The sequence below is a fragment of the Narcine bancroftii genome, chromosome 6, assembly GCF_036971445.1.
Source record: "Narcine bancroftii isolate sNarBan1 chromosome 6, sNarBan1.hap1, whole genome shotgun sequence".
NCBI lineage: Eukaryota > Metazoa > Chordata > Chondrichthyes > Torpediniformes > Narcinidae > Narcine > Narcine bancroftii.
In genome coordinates this window covers 213776675-213797818 of record NC_091474.1, presented here as the reverse complement: position 1 = coordinate 213797818, position 21144 = coordinate 213776675, and the positions used below count along the sequence as shown (strand labels likewise).

Below are 21144 nucleotides of genomic sequence, written 5' to 3'. Positions count from 1 at the left end.
ATCATAATTTCTGCTGGGTACTTAACATATCCAGTACCTGAGGAAACTTCTGATGGGATGGAACTCATGTCTCCGTTTACCATCTTCTGATGCAGCAGTTTGATGTTAAATGGCTCTACGGTGAATGGTAATGTGCCAGTGAGCATTGCAAACATACTGACACCTCTGTGAACGCAAGACCATGGGAATTGTGAGTATTATTGACATTCAGCAATCCTACATTCAGCTCTGATATACAACATAAAGAATAGACAACAAAGTATCAGCAAAGAAATTTGATCTAAAGTGCCTGAGGATGGATCAGTGAATCATGGCAACAGGTGGAACTCCTTGAGATCTGAAAGAATCCCATAAACTTCATCAATCAGAAATATGAAACAAAAACAGAAAACTTTTTGGCAATAGTTTTGCAAAATATGAAGTATTTAATAATTGATACAATCCCTTTACTTGAAGTGGAAAATTTCAGAACAAAACAGAAAGGTATAAATCAAAAAATGGATAGGCGTGTCTGCCTTCAGCTGGCATGTTAGTGCCGAATATAAATCAAATCGAACTAAAACTCATGTTTCTCTCTAAAAGCTGCTGCTTATCTGCTTCCACAACTATTCCTGGCAGCCTGTGGCAGGTACCTACCAATCTCTGTAAAATATTTATATTTGCCCTGTAGATTTCTCTTAAACTTCCCCCTCCCCCCACTTTAAAAGCATGCCCTCTGGTATAAGATGTTTTACACTGGGGAAGGGATTCTAACTATCTCCCCTATCGATGCCTCTCATAATTTTATAATGCAGCCACCTACACTCCAGATAAAACAGTACAAACTTACCCCAGCATCCATACCTCTTCTATAGCCTTACCATAGCTTCCACGTTATTGGGGTAACCAAGTTCACTCGCAATATTGTACATAATATTGCAAGTGCAACCTAACCAAAGTTTTATATAGCTGCAACATGACTTCATTACTTTTGTGCTCAATCCCTTTTCCAATGAAAGCCAGCAAACCATTTGCATTTGTTGCCATTTTATCACTTGCATGACCACTTCCAATGAGCTATGGGATTTGTCCTCCAGATCCCTCTACATATCAATGCTTTTAAGAGCCCTGCATTAACTGTATTCATTCCTCTTATATTTGACCTCCTAAAGTGCAACACCTCACAGTTGTCTGGATTAACTCCATATGCCACTTACCTGCCCATATTTGTAAGTAACTACAAATATTCTTTTGTATTCTTTGACATCCTCTATACCAGGGGTGGGTGTCAAACTCAAATTTACAGAGGGCCAAAATTAAAAACTTGGACTAAGTCGTGGGCCAAACTAAATATTTATTGAAAATTTTCAACAACATCTGCATGCTTTCTCTTCTTTCAACATATGTAATGTTAAACTTTTTCTTATTAAAATAAATGTTTAATAATAGTTTTGGTTAAACTCTTTCCAGAAGAAGCATTAACAAATGAGAAATAAAATATTCAATAAATAATATTTCTCTATAGCCTTTAAGCTCCTTTTAAATGTTTTTTTTTTCACAAGCCAACAAGTCAAAAAAATAACAACTTGCTTCAATGAAAATCCAATCTTTCAACTATGAACAGTCCAAAGTTAACCAAAGAAAATATTAATCCAAGGTTAGCTTGCTCCACTGTGATTTACTCTGATGCACCTGGGTCTAAACCAGATACTTGGCATCTCTTCTTAGATGCAAGTTCATCAAACTCTGGGGTCAGAGTTCGCCTCCCACCTGTCTAGAAAGGTCCTGTTTTCTGTCTTTCATTTGGCCATTTTTCGTAAGGGGTTTATTACACGTGAGTTCGGCGACAGGTCGCAGATGCTAATGAAAGTAAAGAGAGGAGGTGGGGGCGATTAGCGGGCTGACGGGCCGGCGCCAACGCATTTGCAAAGCATTCTGGGATTTGTAGTATTAGCTGTGCATGCGCTTTACTGGCACGGTGGCCAGCGGGCCAGCTCTAATACATATTTGATATGATCTTGTGGGCCAAATATAATTATATCATGGGCCAAATTTGGCCCGCGGGCCTGAGTTTGACATGTGTGCTCTATACTGTCTACAGCTCCACTAATCTACAGTATGTATCATCTACACACTTGCTGACCCACCCACCTACTTTTTATTCCAAGTCATCTATATTATCACAAACAGTGGTGATCCAAGCACTGATCACAAGCCTCCAGCCCAAAAAAACATGCAAAGCATCCAGCATTTACACCCCAGTATAGGCAAGAGTAATTGTAAAGTGTCAAACATTTCAAGGTGAAGCTCTTCTTGCGTAATCCTTTAGAACATTGTGTTCTGAAACGTGACAATAAGGGCAAAATTTCCAACCCATTAGGAATGAATTCCTATGCAGAGCATCCTTTTCCTTTACAACTCTGATGGAAGAGCTGCAGAAATTATGGTAAAATTTCATTTTTCCAGAATTCTGCTGTAAAATCTTACAATTGCCTATGATTTTACCTTTACTCATTTACAGTCTGAAAACTAATTAATTTATTAATTAATTTGGATTTTTTTTTTAATAATTTAGACATACAGCACTGCAACAGGCCATTTCAGCCCACGGGTCCATGCCACCCAATTTACTCCCAATTAAACTACACCCCCAGTATGTTTCGAACAGTGGGAGGAAACCGGAGCCCCCGAAGAAAACCCACGCAGATACAGGAAGAACATACAAACTCCTTACAGTCAGGGTGGGATTCGAACCCCCGTCTGATCACTGGCGCTGTAAAGGCGTTGCGCTAACCGCTACACCAACCGTGCCAACCACTTCATTGATGAAGTTTGTTATATACATAGGTACAATGAAAGTTTTACTTGCTGCAGCTTCACAGGTACATAAAACACACAACACTTAAGAATAGAAAGAAGAGATAATAAAATAAAAGGTAAAGGGAAACAAAATCACAGTTAACTGGAAGTGGAAAAAATATTTTGAGCCAATAATGCAGAAGTAGATAAATCAGTGTTCTGTTGAAGGTAGGATGTGTTGGTTCAAGAGACTGATAGCAAACCATGTTGTGCTTGATTTCCTTTGTATTAGATCATAGGCTAACTTCTGATGTACTTTTGTCAGGAAGTTATGAAAAAAAATTTGGAAGCACCCAATGACGTGTCCAAAATGATGTGTAAACACTACTTGAAATCTTAGAATATATGTTACTGGGGTTCAGAAGTGTTACATCATTAGTGTAAAGACTGAATTATCTCGTAGGATTTCTGTCCATTGTTTATAGAAGGGTGGTCCATCTAACCCAACAAGCTCTATTTGTTGTAAGCATGGCATGCAACAAGATAACTTCCCTTTATAGCATGCGACAGTAAAAATGGATTGGTGAACTTCAGCAGTTAGACTCATATTATATTACAAGAGGAAATCTGCCGGAAAATATTTGCTCACAGTCTGCATCTAATCAGCTTTAACAAGGGAAGAAACTATTCAGCACAAAAAGGTTTCACTGAACAGGAAGTATATTTCTAGTGTGACAGCCTGGGTTGCGATAAAAGAACAAATCATCATGCTTTATAAATAAAAGTTGCAAGGCATTTCAGGTGAAAAGGGAAGTCACAAATGCTGTGATTGTAGTGTAATATACAAAAATTCTGGAGAAACTGTTTCTCCAGTACAAGTCATTTCACTTACTTTGTCAGGGATAAAACAGTTACAACTAATTATTCTCAAAATCTCAGATTACTTAGCAGCATTGAGAATGTCATCTCTTAACATCCTATAAATCTCCATGGCATGATTCAAAGTTCTTAGTTACAACAAGAAATTCAATAAAAGCAATATGAACTCGATAATTTGTGTGAAATAATTAAGGCCACTAATTTTTGGCCTTAAAAACATGAGTTTTTAGGACAATTATAGGCTTAGGATTTTTGAGTGCTTTGGTTGGAACTTGGTCCAAAATATGCTTTTGATCTCATTGTTTCTTGGAATCTGAAGATGACACAATTTTTTTTTTAAATTTTGCTTACCCTTATGGAATTATACATTTCAGAGAGAGTTGATAAAGATCTAATGCATAGTACCAGCCAGTGCTACAAAATCCAAAGTATCAGCAAACCCTTTCCAGGATTTAAAAAAAAAACAGAAAATACTCAGCAGTTCAGGCAGTATCTGTGGAAAGAGAAGCAGAATTAATTATTCAGGTTGAAGAACCTCCACCAGAACGGAGAAAGAGAAACAAATAAACTGGCTGAATTTGCAAAGAAGGTGGGGGAAAGGCTAGATAGGTCAAAGAGTATAAGACCAGGATATATATGGGTCTGTTCCACACTTTATGATTTCTGTAAAACACTGACATTAATAAATAGGAGCATAGCTAGAGAAAGAGTTCTGAAATAAGGCTGGCAAAAATTAAATGAATATTGAAAAGCTAAATAAAAACAGAAGGTGCTGGAAGCACTCAGTTGCCTGTCTGATCTGCTGTGTATTTCCAGTTATTAATGATAATTTTGGAGTTTTTTGCAGTATCCATTTTCCCATTCCCACTTATCCCCACCCCTCTGCCTTTTCTCCATAACCACTGATACCCTGACTATTCAGATAACTATCACGTCTGCCTTAAAAACACCCAATGACTTGGCCTCCACAGCCACCCCCGGTAGGAAGTTCCATTCTCTGGCTAAGGTAATTCCTCCACATCTCTGTTTCATTCCTGAAGTGGTGCCCTGAAGGATCAACCATTTGTGATTTTTTTTTGTTGACAATCTTAACATGCACCAAGCTAAACAATAAATCCAATGTGTTAGTTTTGTGCTTGCAAGGACAAACTTAGAAAGGGGGAAATCTGACCATGATTGTATGCACCAAGCAATGACCTTCTGAATCTCTTGACATTCAACGTCATGCCCTTCAATGAGTATCACCACCATCAATAGCTGAGAGTCATTCAGATATCTCAGCAGAGCAAATGCACAAATAGAGTAAACTTCAACAAAGTTGAACACCATACACCACTACATAATGCCTTCAGTGCAAGACATGAAAGACAAATTTATGTTACAAGTTCAAGAAAAAAAAACATAGCACTTTCTGGAAATACACAGCAGAGCAGCTGACATTTAACAGGGAAGACATGTTATTCTTGGCAGTGAGATAGCATGAATTAGAAACAGTAGTATATGTTGATATCCTATTCCAAGAGACAAATTTATTTCTCATGCAAACCCAGTACCTACATTGACCAGACATCCACCTTGGGACCATATTTCTTATGGGCCAGGAGCTCTGGCGCAGCATAGGCTGGACTCCCACACTGTGTATTCAAAAATTCCTGGCTGTTATTCTTCAAAGTGTTACTTAATCCAAAATCTACATCAAAGAGAATATACAACAGGATATGAATGCCAAATAAAAAACAGAGAACTCAAAAGATGGTCTTTTTCAAAAATTTACTAATGTTTTCCAGTTCCTCCCTCCCCTCACCTTCCCCACCCCCACTTTCTCTTGAATACTGTATTTGTTTTTTCTTGCTGTGATCTTTTTCCATTTATAGAAGCTATGTTGGAAATTGTAGGATATGCACCTGAACACCTTTCAGTAAGATTTAAAAGGATGAACCAACTGAAGTATTTTCTCTCTTTTTTTAATTTAAAAACTACATTGACCTCCAGAGAAATTCCCAGTCATGGCCTCCAATAATTTAATTGCAGTAAAAAGTGTGCTTCATCTGTACTCCTTTTCTAGAAACTCCAAGTTTAGTATCTCTCTCATTGCTGTATATTTTTGAAAAAATTTTTACAATATTTTTACATTGTCTTCCAACGCAATTTCAAAAGCTCTAACCATCTCTCCCAAAATGTGAGTTGACACCACATGATTCCCTCAAAGTGGGAATGATTTGAAATGAATTCCTTTAGTTGCTATTTAGATGGCAGCTACAACCAATTCATTGTAAGTTAATTTATTACCTTCATACTTTAGTTCTGATATTTCATATTGTGCCACACTTACCAACAATTTTGATGTTGTTATTTTCATCAAGGAGAAAGTTTTCTACTTTCAAATCTCTTGAGGAAAAAAAAAAGAAAACATGATATATTTAAATACAATCATTCATAGCAATGAGCATTTTAATTTTCAACTGTTTCTAATTGAGCAGTTGATCTTTTTCTTGATTCTTTTGACTCACTTATGTAAACTGATGCAGCTCAGTGCATCTACAACCTTGGCACCAATGGCATACTGGGCCTTACCAGGCTCTGGGTGTCACCTGTCTGTATTTTTCTGCCAGATGACTTAGTCACCATTAGGATATCTCTGAAATGTATAAACTAATGCTATAGGAAAGCTAGTCTTCAGAAAGCTATTCTTAGAACAAAGATGAAGAGAAATGTCTTCAGCCAGAGGATGGTGAATCTGTGAAATTCATGACCAAGTATGGTTGTGGAGGCCAAATCATTGGGTATATTTAAAGCGGATGTTAATGGGATCTTGATAAATGTGGGTGTCAAAGGCAGGAGAATGAAGAGGAAAACGACATCAGTCATAATTTGAATGAAAGATCAGACTCGATGGGCTGAATGGTCTAATTCTGCTACTTATGTTCTTATGCTGGTGCAAATATAAATATCAATATAACTTTTCCTTGTTTTGAGGGAGCCAGGTTCAGATAGTATCCAAGTCAAGTAAGATTGAGGTTGGCCTCATTTGCTAGCCATTGAAGCCAAGGCCCAGACAAAGTAAATTGCGACGTATTTCTTAATGACTGCTAAAGAATGTCTGTGTGTCGAAGGCTGCAACCTTATTCAGCATTATGCCACATTATTGACTACACGTTGCACTAGAAGAATGGACAAGAAAGACTTTCCAAACCAAACTGGAGAACACCTTAGAAGAAAGAGATATGTGTTGCTGAGATCCCAGTTTGTGAGTTCTTTCAGCTCCCCACCCCCAAGATTACACAAAGAATACAAATAGGTTAGAATGTATCTAATTCTAGAGGGCATAGAGTTAGCGAATGGCTCAGAGGTTAAGAGGAGTTCTGAGGAAAAACCTTTTCAGCTAGAGAATAAAATACATTTGTCTGTGAGGCCAATGAAACATTTAAGAAATACCTGAATGAGTATTTGAATCACCAAGGCATTGAATATTATGAGCCAAGTGATGGAAAATAGTATTAGTAGATGATTGGCATGGACATAGTGGGCCAAAGGATCTTTATTCTATGCTACATGTTTCATGAAACTAACACTATTTCTGAAGGGTGAACTTAAATACCTTTCATTTGTCTTGATTTCTAGCATTGACCGTGATGTTGTGTCTGAGAAGTTCTCTTATTTGAGTCAAGCAGTTTGGATGTTGTGCTGTGACTCTCACTTCAAGCACATTTTATGAAAGTAGTTCAGGAATTGACATTTTTTTTTTAAAATGTTGATTGAGTTATTGTCATGTGTTCTGGAATACAAGTGAAAAGCTTTATTTGGCATGCTATCCATTCAAATCACCTCATATGCAGGCAGTTACTTTAAAAATGGTTTCTGTAGTGGGGACGCTGTGGTTGTAGCTTGAGATATAATGTGGTTACAGATCAAGGATCTCACACGAAAAGAGTATAATCGACACTGACTTTATTGGGCTACAGCTCTGCCTTTTATAGGCAGTCCACCATATCACCACTAGGGCATGGCTTGAGTGGGGCTGGCTGTCCCAGATACATGGGGCCAGATTGGACCCTCTACGATCTGCTTGTGATGATTGGTTGATTCAACTGCTATTCCTGCAGCCATTGGAAGTAAGTGACTCTTTCCGCATGCTGATTGCTTGATCGCCGTGTCTGACGGCTGTTTCCTATGTTGGCCATGGAGCAGGCCATGGGCTGCTAAAATATGTTATCTGGTTTCAGAAAGTCTAAAATCAAGTCTGCTAGGATGTTACCCAGGCCAGGAAATGGTAAAGAGGCCAATATACATTTGTTTTTTGAACACAAAATAATAGTTTCTGTTATCTCCACATGCAGTTGGCCTGATAAATTAAGGGATTATATGTAGTTTATTGGCAGTTATGAACGTGCAAAGGGTTAACATATAACAGGGACTTCTTTCAGAACTTAATAGTATTCTTTAGAAAGGCAAGTAAATTGTATGCTTTCTTCAATCTTTATTACATATTTTATACTGGCAGGGGTTTGTGAAAATGCACCTCCTGCTCTTGTATGTCCCTCAGAATCTTTTCATATGGATTATTCTGCCCCTTTGCATCATTATCTCACAAATTGTGTATGCCCATTTCACCATTCTCTCTTCTCCAGAAATCTGCTATTTATTACATTGCTATGATGTGTGACAACACCCAATAACCAATATCAGAGTCTAGGTCACATATTCAAAACAAGGGAATCTAATCCCTTTCCACCAGCCTTACTGCTCTTTGCTTCCCATCTCTTGGCAAATTAAATACTGTGATGTATTATATTTTATATTGTATATAGATATGTTTTTGAAGGAGATAGATTGTGGGGGTAGTGTAGGTCACAAACAAACACAAGCCCTTCACAAAACAGATCTCATTTAAAATGCCAGAGCTTTGCTCAAGCCAAGCAGTCTGGGTCCAATGCCTTTGTAAAAACTTTGAAGAATGTCTATAGAGACTTCACAAGAAGTTGTTAATTGGACATGCTGTGGAGTAATGGATTATTATTTTGAAAGCAACAGATGAACAGACTCAGAAGTTTGGGTCAGGTGCTGCAATCTGTCATGTGGTTTTGCCAGCAGAGAGAGAGAGAGGAGACCAATCAGGCTTTCTCTGAGAGAGAGAGAGAGAGAGAGAGAGAGAGAGAGAGAGACTGGTTTCTGTAGTCATGGCAAGCTGGTAGTTTGTTGAAACCCCATTTTGAAGACAGGTTGTGAGTTCTGAGTTCAGCCTGTTGAAAACCCTTGTGGTCTGTACAAGAGGAAATGGCTGGCTAGAATGTTTCACCTGAAATAAGGGAAATGAAAGGAACTCTGTGGTGACCTGCAGACGAAGAGGATGGAAAACCCTGATGGGGCAAGTTTCTTTGGCAAGACACTGAAATGGCTGATCGGAGGGAATCAGTTTGTGTATGTCCAATGAGCAACAAATATTTCTCTGAAATGAACAAGAACCTTCCTAAATGGTAACCAATTACCTTTAAGGACCAGAGCTTGGTGAAAATTCATAAATGTTAAGTTCTGTGCACAGTATAAGAATTGCCTGATATCGGTGAACTTAAGAGGAGTGAGAAGTGAGATTGGACTGTGAATCAAATAACTTCTCTGAACTTACAAACACATTACATACATGTGGACTTAGAATTAGAAGTTAGGTTAAGTTAATAGTAATAAGTTAAAGTTTGATCCTGTTTTTATGTTTAAAGAAAATTAAAAATGACTTTTGTTTAAATAATTATTTGTCTTGCTGAATTTGTATTGCTGCTGGGTTTTAGGATCCTCTGGGCCCATAACAATACCCATTTCATTCATTCCTTTAATGCCATGCACTTTTAATTTACTGCTGTCTAATATATGACATTTGAGAAATCATATAAAGTCAGTTTTAACACTCCACAGATGGTAGTTTTCTTGATAGCAACTCACAGATCCATAATATCACTTACAATTACATCATTCAAGTTACATGAAGAATCCCAACCTAAAATGTTTACTGACAATTTCTACCCATGGATGCTATGGGGCCTGCTGTGTTCCTTCAGCAGTTCATTGCTTACTCTCCTTTATTGTCCCTTCATTGTCACTGAGTCAAACCCCTGCAAGTCCCGACATTACTGCACCCTGATACTATGTCAATAGCAATTCAAGAAAATAGCGAGCTCACATCATCTTCTCAAGGGCAGCTAGGGATGAGTATTGCATTCTGCCCTGGGTCGTGATCTCCACATCTTATATAAAAAAGGAAAAAGTCAGAATCGTGCCTCGAGTAAATACTTTCATTATTATGCAGAAAACATTCAAAGCTTGAAAGTGTATTTAGTAAGAATTATTTTCTTGATCTGTTATTACAAAGTTGTCCTCAGAATTTGCTGTGAATGATTTGCTGGTTATTTGAATTGTTTGCGCAAAGCTTATTTTCTAGTAGCATTGTGTCGTAGAATCAGATGCTATGACACAATGCTTTAGACCATAATGTCCATGCTGATCATCAAGCTTCCATCTGTAGCAAATACATTTTCCATCACTTGATCCAAAGCATTCCACAACTTGATGATCCAAGTGCTCATTGTAAGGTAAAAACATCATGAGATGGGACCGGAGAAGGAGTCACCCAGTACTAAGGAGTAACAGAATGCAGATGTGACCTTGTACACTCAAGATAAGCTTTGCACTAAAAAGAATGATGTGCAGCAGACTAGCAGAGAAGGGTAGCAACAGTTTGTTCATTGGACAATGTCATGGTATGATAATTTACTAAGTACGTATCCTGAGGTATAAAAAAACACCACTTGCTGATAACGGCAGAATGCGCCTTCTCCAACTAACACTGTTAGTTGTAAGTGTTACAATCCGGTAATAAAGAACCTTGATTTCGACTCAGTCTGGTGTCTGACTCACTCATTCATGAACAAAGCAGACCTAACATCATTCAGATACCTCTTTAACACTGTACGCATACCAGCCTCAATCACCTTCCAGATTGCAATCACTCTTTGAATTAAAAAAAAATCTTGCCCTTTTACTCCTCGCCTTGTCCTTTATTTTTAGATGTTTCTGCTATGGAAAAATACTTCACATTATCCACCCTCTGCCCCGACAACAGGGTGTTTCCCCCTCCCCTCCCCCAGCATCCTTTACTCCAAATAGGCAAACTCAGTCTGTTCAGTCTCTCCTCATAACTGGCATTTTCCTTCCAAGGTAACATCTTGGTGAATCTTCTCTGTGTCCTCTCTAGCACAAACACATCCTTCCTACTTTGCTCAATATTCTAAACACAGCTTTTTGAGGTTCCACAATGAATTCCATGGTCTTTTACTCCATGATCCATGATTCAGCAACATTGAAATCTCTTTATAGCCTATAATTGAAGTGATAAATGTTCCAATCAGTTAACAATGACCACAGATAAGGACTTGAAGGACATTGATTGACTTTGGGAAGCTGAAGGAAATGTCATCGACCTTACCTGTGCACCACGGCATGGCGATGGAGGTGTTCCACTGCCGACAGGATCTGCCTGGTGAATTTTCGCACTTCTTTTTCTTCAAGCTTTTTCTTCTGGTAGATTCTGTCCATCAGATCACCTCCCTGGCACAGCTCCATTGCCATGTAGTAAGAGTTTTCTGTCTCCAGTGTTTCAAAGAGCTGCACAATGTTGGGGTGTTTGATCATTTGATGAATGCGAGGTTCTCTTTTCATGTTCTTCTGTATGTAAGTGTCCTGCTTTGCTTTCTTCTTCTCAATGACTTTGATGGCTACCTAGGAATCAAATCAATAAATGCTAATTGGTGAACTTTTAAATCATTAGACTAGAAATTCTATTGTGATTAACATCCTTTACAGGCATATGCAAGTTTTCAAGAGTACCTACAGTTGAATCTGTCATGCCACCTGTGTGTTATAGAAATAGACGTGCAGAAGAACATTCTTGAGCCCAAGTCATTCAGACATTGGATGCATAGAATGTCGTTTAGACCTAGTGGGCACAGACAATATGGATCTTATCAAGGTCATCTTGCAGAATGTTACATCATCAGAATTTTCAATCAAGCTCTCAGATCTTGGTTAGTTGGGTGTAAGAATGCCCCTTCCTGTCAGGAATCCATAAGTTTGCCCATAAGGCTGGTGAGGGATTGAAAGAGTCACATTTGCCCTTGTAGATTGTGCATTTGCTGGGTTTTTGATGAGGCTCATCCTATACAATTACATCATGGAGAACTCTGTGGGCTGTTTCCATAGACAAACATCGAGTCCAACAACTGCTGCTGGAAGGCATTCAACCTGGTGAAAAGCTTATTTTGGTTCTTTTGAAACTTACCAAGGTACAAGGTATTGTCAATGACTATAAATTGCAGGCCATCACATTACAAGGAATACCAATCTGCCAGATGCCACTCTAAAACTGGCTTAGCCACAATTATTAATCTGTGGGGAAATGCCATATTTTAAGGCGCTATTGACATTCAAAGTGAAGAACCAACAAAGATAAATCTTTCTTGGACAGATTGCTTGTGAAGTATATGCAAAGTACATGTTGAATTTATGGTGGTTGATATTAAACTTATACATGGAAGACATGTCCCATGAGTGGCAATGTACTATATTATATATTTGTAAGTTTTATAATTGAAATATATATTTTAGATTCATAAAACATGGAGAAAATATTCTACAAATGTAATGCCTCTCTCTAAATGTTTTTTGTGCAGGTCATAGACCAGTGCAGAATGAAGCAGACCTGACCTTCTCAGAATCACCATCACAGGCAATCTGCAGTCATACTCCAGCAAGAATGCCACGCCATCAGAGCAGTGTCTCACCAATCTAAATGATCTATTAAAGGCAAGATTACTGTACAGCTGTAGTAAACGGCAAGCTATGCCCTTATCCAAAACGTTAGCAGTCTGAAACTACACAGGAGACTGCAGATACTGGAATCTGAAGCTAAACAATCTGTTAGTGGGTCAAGAGTTGGAGGAAAAGTATCATCAACATTTTGAGCCAACACCCTTGGACCTGTAGCTTGGTATCTGACCTGTCTAAACAATGCCTCCGAAACGTTGGATCTTTTAATGATCTGGATTCCAAGAGAAAATGTGTGCATTCAAATAAGAAGAGCTTGCATTTGCTTCATCATTAGGCAGAAAGAATGATTCTATAACATTACCATTGACTAAGCTGGGAAAATCATGAAATAGATATAAAGTTTCAATTTGACAAGATTTGGGCCCCATTCATAGATTACTATCATAATTGGAAGGTTTAAGATATCTGGATGCTCCAGAGACTCTCTGTCTGGTGTCTGAAGGTCACTATTCAATCCATATCTTTACAATTTTACAAGTTACCCTTATTTAGAGGGAGGGGTTAGATTAGTCAGAGGACTTTTGTTTACTTTCCTTTTTTATTTTTTTATCTTTTTAAGATTAATTAGTTAAACATTAGATTAAATATGGTTTGTCATAGATCATATCATTAATTAAGATAAAATTTATTCCTTTGTTTATATAAAGGGATGTTTTAATATGGTCTTATCTATTTTCAATCCAGAATAATACTAGGATATATTATGAGAAATGGATAAACTGTTAAATACCATATTTAATGTCTTAAAAGAAACAAGTCTAATAAACAATTGATTTACATTAATATGTGATATGTATATAATATGGCCTGTTGTTTGTTATTATTAGATGACTTTGCATATGGGATTGATATATTAAACTCAATTTTTAAAATTTAAAAAGAAAAGGAAAATCTTGACAGACAGCTGTCAAATCACAATTCAATCCCATAAATAGGTCAAGATGCATATTTTAGTAGAGGGAGAAATTATCTTTTCGTTATTTTCAATCAAAAAAATCATTAAGCATCAACTGACAATTGTAGAAAATAATTCTAAATTCTTTCATTCATTGCCCGCAGGTATTTTCCTAACCTGTCTACCAAGTAAAAAGATTTTTCCCAAATCTTAGACTCTCGAGGTGGCAAAGTGATGAAGCTGGTGAAGCTGCTGTCTCACAGCACCGAGCACCTTAGTTCAATCCTAACCTCAGGTGCTGTTGGTGTGGACTTTGCACATGCTTCCTGTGACCCTATCTGTTCTCTCCAGGTAGTCTAGTTTTCAGCCCTGCCCGAAAGACATGCGGGTTGAAAGTTGATTTGCCACTGTAAATTACCCCTAGTGTGTTGGTGAGTGACAGAATTTGGGGAAAGTTGAGGAGAACATGGGGAAAATAAAACGAGGATAAATAAAGGATTAGCATAAATGCATCGTTGATGGTTGGCTTGAATTCAATGGGATGACAGTTCTATTTCCTTCCTAATGATCTCATTATAGCTGATTCTGCAACAACATGACAGTGTACTAGAAATGGAATATAACAAGTGGAAAGAACTCAAGAAAATGTGAATGCAGAAAATTTAGTAATGAGAAATATTCAAAGTTGGTCAATTCAAGAAGATTCGAGAACTTGGATTCAGGTCTGTTGTAAAAATACATATTCCTAAACTTCATTAATTTTGTTATTGTAAAATGGACACTCAGTTTTCATTCTATTTTCTATTCAAAATGTCTCAATTAATCTTATCCTTTTGAACATTTTTCAACACAAAATTGGAATTCCAACAGTTCTTTAGTATACTTTTCATTTGCCATCTGATAATCAGGAACAAGCACAGGTCATGTATCTGTCTTTACCTTTTCCCCTGTTGGAATGTGCAGCCCTTCCATCACCTTGGCAAAGGAACCTTTGCTGATCATCTTACCCACCAGGTAATTCCCTACTCGCTTTGTGTGAGAGAAACTCTTTACTAGATCCTGAGGGAATGAGATAAAACACTCCGGCATTTCAGAGTCCTTGCTTGCTTCCTCCCATACTGGCAACACATGTCCCACATTGCTCGTTCCTACCAGGATGTCGTCCAGAGCTGATCTAACCTCTGCAGGCATTGGTGGGCAGGCAGGTTGAATCAAGCAGTTCCCACAAGGCTGAAGTTAGCTGTGTTTTGCACACATCACTGGGGAAATGAACACAAAGCCCATTATCTCTGTAGTCTTTTCTGAAGGATAACCTCCCAGTTAATGATTTGCCTTGAGGCTTACTGGTCCACTCAGCCATAACGATAGCATAGATAATTAACCAAGCTGATATCCACTGTTGTAGTCATGCACGAGAACTATCAATAAAGGATATTCAATCCCAGCTCAGTGCTCACACGAGTGACGCTGTCTCAGACACAGAAGGATATTGTTTAGTTTAAACCAATGGTTTAGATTGTAGCAGAAAGCATGTAGACAATAGAAGTGAATCAGTCACTCTTTATCATAATGAATGCTCCATAATAATCACCAGTGGAACTTAAAGAAACTTCATAGAAAGAGGATAGTAAGATGAAAAAGAATAGCCAATTCAATAGTACTTAATTCCAAAGGATGCAACACTTAAGGAAAAGAGGCTGAGCACTTTAACTTATGTTGAGATCTGACAAATCTCCATCATGTAAATTAAAGTGGTCAGTAGCGTATTGTTTAGCTGCTACAGATGCCATTGGGCAACAGAAATGGCAATCAACGCACATGTACACAATGTTCTATAGTCAGGTATGTAGGTTTCTTAAGTAGTGAGAGAAGACTTGTTCATGATATTCTCAGTGTGGTCGACATTTCTCAAGGTTGTGTTTGCTCATCCACTCAATTGCTTTTGCAGAAAAGCCCAACATATTTTTTTCCTCAAAATTGCTTATGGCGCTGATTTAATTACAAAGTGACCCTTGTCTCCATTTCTTTTTCAGTCCCCCACCATTTAAAAAACAAATGCTTTTCTTTTTTTCTATCAAATTAGATGATCTTTCTATTTTCTACATTAAATTCCATCTTCCTGGTATTAATTCATTTGCTTAGCCTTTCTATATCCCCTTTGAGGCAAATGACATCCCCTTTAAAATTATACTGGCAACAACCATCAGAAATATAACCATATAGCCATATAACAATTACAGCATGGAAACAGGCCAATTTGGCCCTTCTAGTCCGCATTGATCCATACCCTCCTCTAATCCCACTGACCAGCACTCTGCCCATATCCCTCCATCCCCCTCCCATCCATATACTTATCCAACTCTTTCTGAAATGACAAAATTGACCCTGCCTCCACCACCTCTCCCGGAAGCCCATTCCACACAGTAACCACTCTCTGAGTAAAGAAGTTCCCCCTCATGTTACTCCTAAACCGTTGCCCATCAACTCTCAACCCATGACCTCTTGTATCCATCTCTCCTACTCTCAATAGGAAAAGCCTTTCCACATCAACTCTATCTATCCCTCTCATTATCTTAAACACCTCGATCAAATCCCCTCTCAGCCTTCTACATTCCAAGGAATAAAGACTTAATTTGCTCAATCTCTCCTTGTATTCCAGATGCTGAAACCCAGGCAACATTTTTGTAAATCTTCTCTTCACTCTCTCTATCTTGTTAATATCCGTCCTATAAATCGGTGACCAGAACTGCACACAGCACTTTAAATTTGGCCTCACCAATGCCTTGTACAGTTTCATCATTACTTTCCAACTCCTATATTCTATGCACTGATTTATATAGGCAAGCATACTAAAGGCCTTCTTCATCACCCTATCCACATGCGCTCCTACCTTCAGGGAACAATGCACCGTTATTCTTAGATTTTTCTGCTCCACTGCATTCTTCAATGCCCTCCCATTTACCACGTATGTCTTGCTTTGATTATTCTTTCCGAAATGAAGCACCTCACACTTATCAGCATTAAACTCCATCTGCCATCTTTCTGCCCACTCCTCAAAGCAGTTTAAATCCCTCTGCAATCTTTGAAAACCCTCTTCATCATCCACAATTCCCCCTATTTTAGTATCATCTGCATATTTACTAATCCAATTTACCACCCCATCCTCCAGATCATTAATAGCAACGGTCCCAATAGCAAACCCTGAGGTACACCGCTTGTCACCGGCCTCCATCCTGATGTTAGATGTTTAATGGTTAAATCCCCTCATGCAAATCATTGATGCAGATTATGCAAAGTTGGGGCATGTAGCACTATCAATTAGACCCGACAGACCAGAAGTCAAGATGAACAGGCTATCATACTATAAACCTACAGGCATATTTTAGATGCTGTTGGCCTGATTCCAAGGCAGTACTGAGGGAGGGGATTGAGCGGTACCGGCTTTATTAAAAATCCTGAGTGGAGGGGTTGGGGAGTTACAGTATCAGGGGCGGGCCAACCTATACAATGCATATATTACAGGGTATCTATATCACTACACTCCACAGTTAGTCTTTCAACCTGAATATGACCTGCTTATTCATAATGATGACTAATAAATCATGAGTAGTCCATGCTACAATCTTATCACCACATGCTTTAGTTTTGTTTAATAGCCTCTTTTGTGGCAATTTATTGAAGGCCACCACTTCCACAAACCCTCCCTCAACTCTTCTGTCAGCTTCAGTGTCAAAAATACTATTTGAATGTCAAATGTGATTTTCCTTTCAAAACTCACCTTGACTCTGCCTAATCGTAAATGTCCAGTTATCACTTCCCCAGTAATAGATTCTAGAAATTCTCCAATTATTGATGTAAAAATAATTGAAATCCCTTGCTTAATCTCTGCCTCTTTATTTAAATAGTCATATTACATTTGCCACATTCCAAACAGTGGGAGCTACTTGAGAATCTATGGAGATGTGGAAGATGAACACAAGTAGATCTCCAACATTATCTAATTCAAAAGCTTGGGATGCAGTTAATCAAGCCCTGGGTTTGAATGACTTTCAATCTTTCTGTTTAAAAATAAGGGGTCAGTAAAATAAGGCAGAGATGTGGCAGCAATTTTTCTCTTTGAGTCGGGTGGTTAGAGTAGTTAGTAGGCTGGTCCAGAAGATCAGACTGCATGGGATCCAGGATGAGCTGGACTTGGATTCAGAATTGGCTTGATGATTGGTGATATTAGACCCACGAGTGAAAGTGTACAAAAATGACTGATGATGCGTCCCAAGTGGTTTGTCATTTCTATTAGTGACTTTGATTACAATGTAGTTACAATGACCACCGCCTCCGCCGATCCGGGCAGAAGCGAGGGAGAGGCAGTGGCCCCGGCCTCGGTCGAGTGAGGCAGGCGGAGGCCCCGGTCCGGGCAGAAGCGAAGGGGAGACGGTGGCCCCGGCCTCGGCAGAGCGAAGCAGGCGGAGGCCCCGGTCCGGGCAGAAAGAAGGAGGCGGAGGCCCCGGTCCGGGCATTATGGTCCAACCTAGGAGGGGAGGCAGGCCCGTCCAGCCCGGGTAAGAAACCTGCATAGGAGAAGGCCACTCCGATATAAAAACTATGAGCCAAGGACCTCGCTGCCACGTCCCAGCTTGCTTGGCCCTGGCACACGAACCATGGGTGTAAAGGGTGGGGCCAGTACTGCGCACACTGCACTCCACTGAAATGCTCCTTTGCGCAGGTCCGAGGACATGTCCACGTCCTCCCCCTCCACGTCCTCCCCCTCAAAAGATGCTCACAAACTCAAGTTAGCATGCTGGAACATCAGAACCATGCTAGACAAGGATGTCAGCCACCGACCTGAATGTCGGTCTGCCCTCATCGCACATGAACTCCTCAGACTCGACATCGACATAGCCGCTCTCAGTGAAGTCCGCCTTGCAGATGTAGGCAGCCTCCAAGAATGCGGCTCAGGCTACACACTCTACTGGCAAGCCTATGGATGAACGACGCCTGTCTGGTGTAGGCTTCATCGTCAAGAACTCCATTGCCTCCAAACTCGAAAACCTCCCTATAGGCCACTCGGACCGGATCATGTCCATGCGACCTCCCCTTCAAGACAAGCGTCGTATCACCCTCATCAGTGTCTATTCTCCAACCCTCCAGGCGGAACCAGCAGAAAAGGACAAGTTCTACACTGATCTGCATAACCTCATTCAACGCACCCCTACAGCCGACAAGGTTGTCATCCTTGGCAACTTGAACGCTCGCGTCGGCAAAGACTCAGAAACCTGGCCAGCAAACCTGGGCAAACATGGTGTCGGTAAGTGCAACGACAACGGGCGCCTCCTGTTGGAGCTCTGCGCAGAACAGCGGCTTGTCATTACAAACACCCTTTTTCAGCAGAGGGACAGCCTGAAGACCACCTGGATGCATCCCCGATCCAAACACTGGCACCTCCTGGACTATGTCCTGGTGCGAGAAAAAGACAAACGAGATGTGCTCCACACCAGGGTCATGCCCAGCACGGAATGCCACACTGACCACTGGCTGGTTCGCTGCAAGCTCAAACTTCACTTCAAGCCAAAGTCCAGGAACAATAAAGCTCCCAGAAAGAGGTTCAATGTTGGAAACCTGCAGTCAGACGAAGTGAGAGGAAACTTCCAGGCAAACCTCAAAGCAAAGCTCGAGGATGCAATCCGCCTCACGGACTCGTCCCCTGAAACCCTCTGGGATCAGCTGAAGACTACCATACTGCAATCCACTGAAGAGGTACTGGGCTTCTCCTCCAGGAAAAACAAGGACTGGTTCAACGAAAACAACCAGGAAATCCAGGAGCTGCTGGCAAAGAAGCGAGCTGCCCACCAGGCTCACCTTGCAAAGCTGTCCTGACAAGAGAAGAAACAAGCCTTCCATCACGCATGCAGCCATCTTCAGCGCAAACTTCGGGAGATCCAAAATGAGTGGTGGACTAGCCTCGCCAAACGAACCCAGCTCAGCGCGGACATTGGCGACTTCAGGGTTGTTTACGAGGCTCTAAAGGCTGTGTACGGCCCCTCACCCTAGGTCCAAAGCCCGCTGCGCAGCTCAGATGGCAAAGTCCTCCTCAGCGACAAGATCTCCATCCTCACCGATGGTCAGAACACTTCCAATCTCTTTTCAGTGCCAACCGCTCAGTCCAAGAATCCGCCCTGCTCCAGCTCCCTCAACAGCCCCTAAGGCTAGAGCTGGATGAGGTCCTCACCCGGGAAGAGACATATAAGGCAATTGAACAACTGAAAAGTGGCAAAGCAGCAGGTATGGATGGAATCACCCCCAGAGATCTGGAAGGCTGGCGGCAAAACTCTGCATGTCAAACTGCATGAGTTTTTCAAGCTCTGCTGGGACCAAGGAAAACTGCCTCAGGACCTTCGTGATGCCATCATCATCACCCTGTACAAAATCAAAGGCGAGAAATCAGACTGCTCAAACTACAGGGGAATCACGCTGCTCTCCATTGCAGGCAAAATCTTCGCTAGGATTCTCCTAAATAGAATAATACCTAGTGTCGCCGAGAATATTCTCCCAGAATCACAGTGCGGCTTTCGCACAAACAGAGGAACCACTGACATGGTCTTTGACCTCAGACAGCTCCAAGAAAAGTGCAGAAAACAAAACAAAGGACTCTACATCACCTTTGTTGACCTCACCAAAGCCTTCGACACCGTGAGCAGGAAAGGGCTTTGGCAAATACTAGAGCGCCTCGGATGCCCCCCCAAAGTTCCTCAACATGGTTATCCAACTGCACGAAAACCCACAAGGTCAGGTCAGATACAGCAATGAGCTCTCTGAACCCTTCTCCATTAACAATGGCGTGAAGCAAGGCTGCGTTCTCGCACCAACCCTCTTTTCAATCTTCTTCAGCATGATGCTGAAACAAGCCATGAAAGACCTCAAAAATGAAGATGCTGTTTACATCCGGTACCGCACGGATGGCAGTCTCTTCAATCTGAGGCGCCTGCAAGCTCACACCAAGACACAAGAGCAACTTGTCCGTGAACTACTCTTTGCAGACGATGCCGCTTTAGTTGCCCATTCAGAGCCAGCTCTTCAGCGCTTGACGTCCTGTTTTGCGGAAACTGCCAAAATGTTTGGCCTGGAAGTCAGCCTGAAGAAAACTGAGGTCCTCCATCAGCCAGCTCCCCACCATGACTACCAGCCCCCCCACATCTCCATCGGGCACACAAAACTCAAAACGGTCAACGAGTTTACCTATCTTGGCTGCACCATTTCATCGGATGCAAGGATCGACAATGAGATAGACAACAGACTCGCAAAGGCAAATAGTGTCTTTGGAAGACTACACAAAAGAGTCTGGAAAAACAACCAACTGAAAAACCTCACAAAGATTAGCGTATGCAGAGCCGTTGTCATACCACACTCCTGTTCGGCTCCGAATCATGGGTCCTCTTCCGGCATCACCTAAGGTTCCTAGAACTCTTCAACCAGCGTTGTCTCCGCTCCATCCTCAACATTCATTGGAGCGACTTCATCCCTAACGTTGAAGTACTCAAGATGGCAGAGGCCGACAGCATCAAATCTATGCTGCTGAAGATCCAACTACGCTGGGTAGGTCACGTCTCCAGAATGGAGGACCATCGCCTTCCCAAGATCGAGTTATATGGCGAGCTCTCCACTGGCCACTGTGACAGAGGTGCACCAAAGAAGAGGTAGAAGGACTGCTTAAAGAAATCTCTTGG

The 21144-nt window shown here is 40.6% G+C and overlaps 1 protein-coding gene across 1 annotated transcript in view; it reads right to left on the bottom strand.

The window, feature by feature from the left end:
* Positions 1-14617, bottom strand: part of LOC138735520 (hormonally up-regulated neu tumor-associated kinase homolog A) — a 31624-nt gene extending 17007 nt beyond the window's left edge. Inside the window, exons 1-5 of the mRNA XM_069883564.1 lie at positions 14366-14617; positions 11132-11424; positions 5990-6045; positions 5215-5347; positions 38-165 (exon numbers count right to left, since the gene is read on the bottom strand). Coding sequence (XP_069739665.1) covers positions 38-165; positions 5215-5347; positions 5990-6045; positions 11132-11424; positions 14366-14617 — 862 coding nt within the window. The remainder of the gene's footprint in view (positions 1-37; positions 166-5214; positions 5348-5989; positions 6046-11131; positions 11425-14365) is intronic.
* Positions 14618-21144: the final 6527 nt, after the last annotated feature.